This window comes from Apium graveolens, unplaced genomic scaffold (assembly GCF_009905375.1).
Source record: "Apium graveolens cultivar Ventura unplaced genomic scaffold, ASM990537v1 ctg6087, whole genome shotgun sequence".
NCBI classification, from domain to species: domain Eukaryota; kingdom Viridiplantae; phylum Streptophyta; class Magnoliopsida; order Apiales; family Apiaceae; genus Apium; species Apium graveolens.
The window spans coordinates 2,932-6,261 of record NW_027419218.1 but is presented as its reverse complement, the minus strand read 5'-3'; the positions used below and the strand labels follow the sequence as shown (position 1 = coordinate 6,261).

General features: G+C 38.9%; 1 protein-coding gene across 1 annotated transcript; it reads right to left on the bottom strand.

The window, feature by feature from the left end:
* Positions 1-225: 225 nt before the first annotated feature.
* Positions 226-1,003, bottom strand: LOC141703029 (uncharacterized). The gene is made up of 2 exons (XM_074506645.1): positions 753-1,003; positions 226-547 (listed from the first exon to the last, which is right to left on the bottom strand). Exons 1-2 carry the CDS (start codon positions 1,001-1,003, stop codon positions 226-228), a joined length of 573 nt encoding a protein of 190 aa, XP_074362746.1.
* Positions 1,004-3,330: the final 2,327 nt, after the last annotated feature.

The window sequence follows — 3,330 nt, the reverse complement described above, 5'->3', positions numbered from 1 at the left end:
AAAGGCGCTCTGCTTTTCCGAAATCAAATTTTCCAAACATATCTTCAAACGATTGGCTAGTACTTTTGACAAAATCTGGATCAAAGCATTGCATATCGAGATTGGACGAAGCTCATACATAACTTGCGTATTCTTCACTTTTGGGATTAAACAAACTAACGTTTGGTTAATTCCTTCCGGTAGTGCACCCGTATTCATAAACTCCTTACAAAAATTCACCACATCTCAACCTACAATACCCCAATAAGTTTGAAAGAAGGTCGGATTTAATCCATCCCTACCTGTAGCTTTCTCCGGATGCATGGAAAATATCACACTCTTAACTTCCATCGTCGTAATCTCCCTTGTCAACTCTCTTTTCTCTTCATCTGTCACCTGGTTTACCACTTCTCTATCTGTCAGCTTACTAATACTAAACGTCGATTTAAACAGCTCCACAAAATAGCTCGTCACTACCCCTTGTATTCCCTCCCCTGTCTCCTGCCATTCACCTGCCTGGTTTTTTATACGATGAAAATCATTTTTTCTTTTCCGAGCTGATGCAAACCTATGAAAAAACTTTATGTTTTGATCCCCGTTTTGCAACCAAAAAATCTTTGCCCGCTGTTTCCATTACACTTATTTCTTCTCCAATAAATTCAAATATTCCCACCGAACCTTATTATACGCTTGAATACCAGTTACATCTCTCCGACTTCGAAGCTTTCTCAACTGTGATCGATACTCCACTAACTTTCTTTTAAACTTCGTACGTTGTCCTCCCCCCCTCCGATTCATCGAGTTTTAAACAAGCCAAATTCATTTTTTCCCAGATGTCCCTCCCTGCATTAGAATCCCAACTATTTTTAACCACATTAAAACATTCTTGCTCTTTAATCCATACATTTCCGAATCTGAATCTCCTCCTTTTTTCCATGTACACTTTTTTGTTAAGTTGCAATAGAAGAGGTAAGTGGTCTGAGGTTGCAACCTCGATCACTTTCACTTCTGCTGCTGAAAACATATCACACCAACTCGGCGTAGCCAATCCACGGTCTAATCTTTCTTGTATCCAGTTTTGACCACCTCATGACTTCTCCCACGTAAATCTTTCCCCAACAAACCCCAGGTCTCGTAAATTACTGTCTTTAATCGCCTCATTGAAGCCATTCAAACACCACTTCGGATGATCGTGCCCCCCTTTTTTCGTTCGCAAAAAGCAAGTCATTAAAATCCCCAAGTATACACCACAGCAAGTTAGATTTACGAGTTAAACTTCGAATTAAATCCCATGAATCATATCGTTTCCCCTTCTCTGGAAATCCATAGTACCTCGTATATCTCCAGCGACCTACTTGATCATTCTCTACCTCGAAATCAATATAATTTCTTGTACTTTCTTTGACTACACATACCCCTTCGTTCTTCCACATTAATACTAATCCTCCGATGTGCCCTATCACATCCGCCGCCACACATCCTGCATAGTTAAGCTCTTTACAGACCGTCTCAGCCTTATTCTTCGTAGTTAAACTTTCAGAAAGAAAAATAAAATTGGGCTTATACTGTTGTGTGATTTCTTTTAGAAATCGAACTGTGTGTGGTTGGCCCAGCCCATGACAGTTCGAAGCTAAGCAACTCATTGTGTCAGGCGGGCCGGGTTCACAGGTCCCGCCTCTATCCCGTTTTTGGCCCATTTGTTGGGTTGAGCCCATCCCCTTTATTCTCTGCATTTTCTCCCGTAATTAATTCATTTTCCACTCTTTTTCTTTTTGCATCAACTATTGTAGTATCATTTTCAACGCTTCCCTCCCCCATATCTCGCCTTGTGATTTGAAAAATAATTATCACCAATTTCCCTCTCCTGAAATTTCGACACAATCCTTATCCCCCCAACCTCTCCTCCAATGTCGGCTACCTTTCCGTCAATTTCCATAAACCGCGCAGCCACCGTCCCTCTGTCGTCCACGGTATTTTCCTGATTATTTTCTCTGCCTTTCGCCGCCCAAGCCTTACCTTCATCATTTCCATCCCTTAAGCATTTAACACCCAAGTTCTGAGCATTTGAATTTCTAGTTGGTGCTCGTAACCACACTCCATATGCCCTCGTTATCTCCTTGTCTGGATAATCATACACCAGATTACAGTCCCGATCGGGATGTCCTAATAAACCATAAACAAACAGAACATGCTTAGTTGTTCGTATTTGAAATTGACTCAGGTTCAATCCCCTCCTTCCCTTTTGACTTTCATCCTTCTTTTTATCGGCTTATTCACATCGGTTGTTATTCTTATACGGGCATACATTCTCCAAGCACCACTCACATTTGCTGGATCAGATTTAACAAAACTCCCCACACTGTTCCCAATGCTCACCAGTATGCTCTCTGATACAAGCCCGTTCGGAAGGTCATAAACTTGTATCCAGATATCACTTTTGTTTAACGCAACCAGATGCGGATCCTCACTATCCTCTAGTTTATGATACACCAGCAGACTTTGTTCAAAGGTCCATGACCCTCCATCCAATACTTTCTGGCAAATCCAAGATATGATAAAATACGAAAGAATATCTATGCCCCCCCCAATCATGTATTTTCACTCCTTTCGGTCGCCATAACGAAGCAAGCATATTTTTCATAGCAGTAAAATTAATATTTTTCTCTGTCAAAAACCTCCCCACTAATACATATGTTTTCTGATTTTTCATGACCTCCCTCTCTGGAACAACCACTCCTCCTTCATTCTCCTCCTCCAATGCCAATCTTGCATAGAGTTCTTCAAGACTTGTTGATGATGTTGCCATAATAATAAACAGATAACGTAAAATGATACTAGTAAACAAAAGAGACTCTCTCACCTTGTCACATGAATAAGACAAATACCCTTGCAATCATGCAAGACGTTTTAACTTAAAATATAGATATTTCGTGTATTTTTATCTGTTGTTCTTGCTCCAGAGTTTTTTTCGAGTTGCCATTTTAAATTATCATGTTTATAATAATTTATGAATGTCCTGGATTTCAAATGAAATCCAAATTCTCAAACAGCTTATTTCATCAAATCCAGAATTTCAAATAAAATTCAGCTTCCCAAACGAGCCATAAACACATTCACTTATCTTTGATAATATTGAAATTTTTAACACGGTAAAGATAATTGTTCATGATTGGGTACGTCATAGGGATAAATTACGAGTAAATTATTATATTTCTTTACTTCTTTCACCTTTCTTTCTTTAAAAACACTAATTTTTCTATATTTTTTGTCACGGTGATTTATATTATTTTTGGTGTCCTCTGTTTTTAAAATATTTAATAGTACAGTGTTCCTTAAAATTTTCCAGTGTCC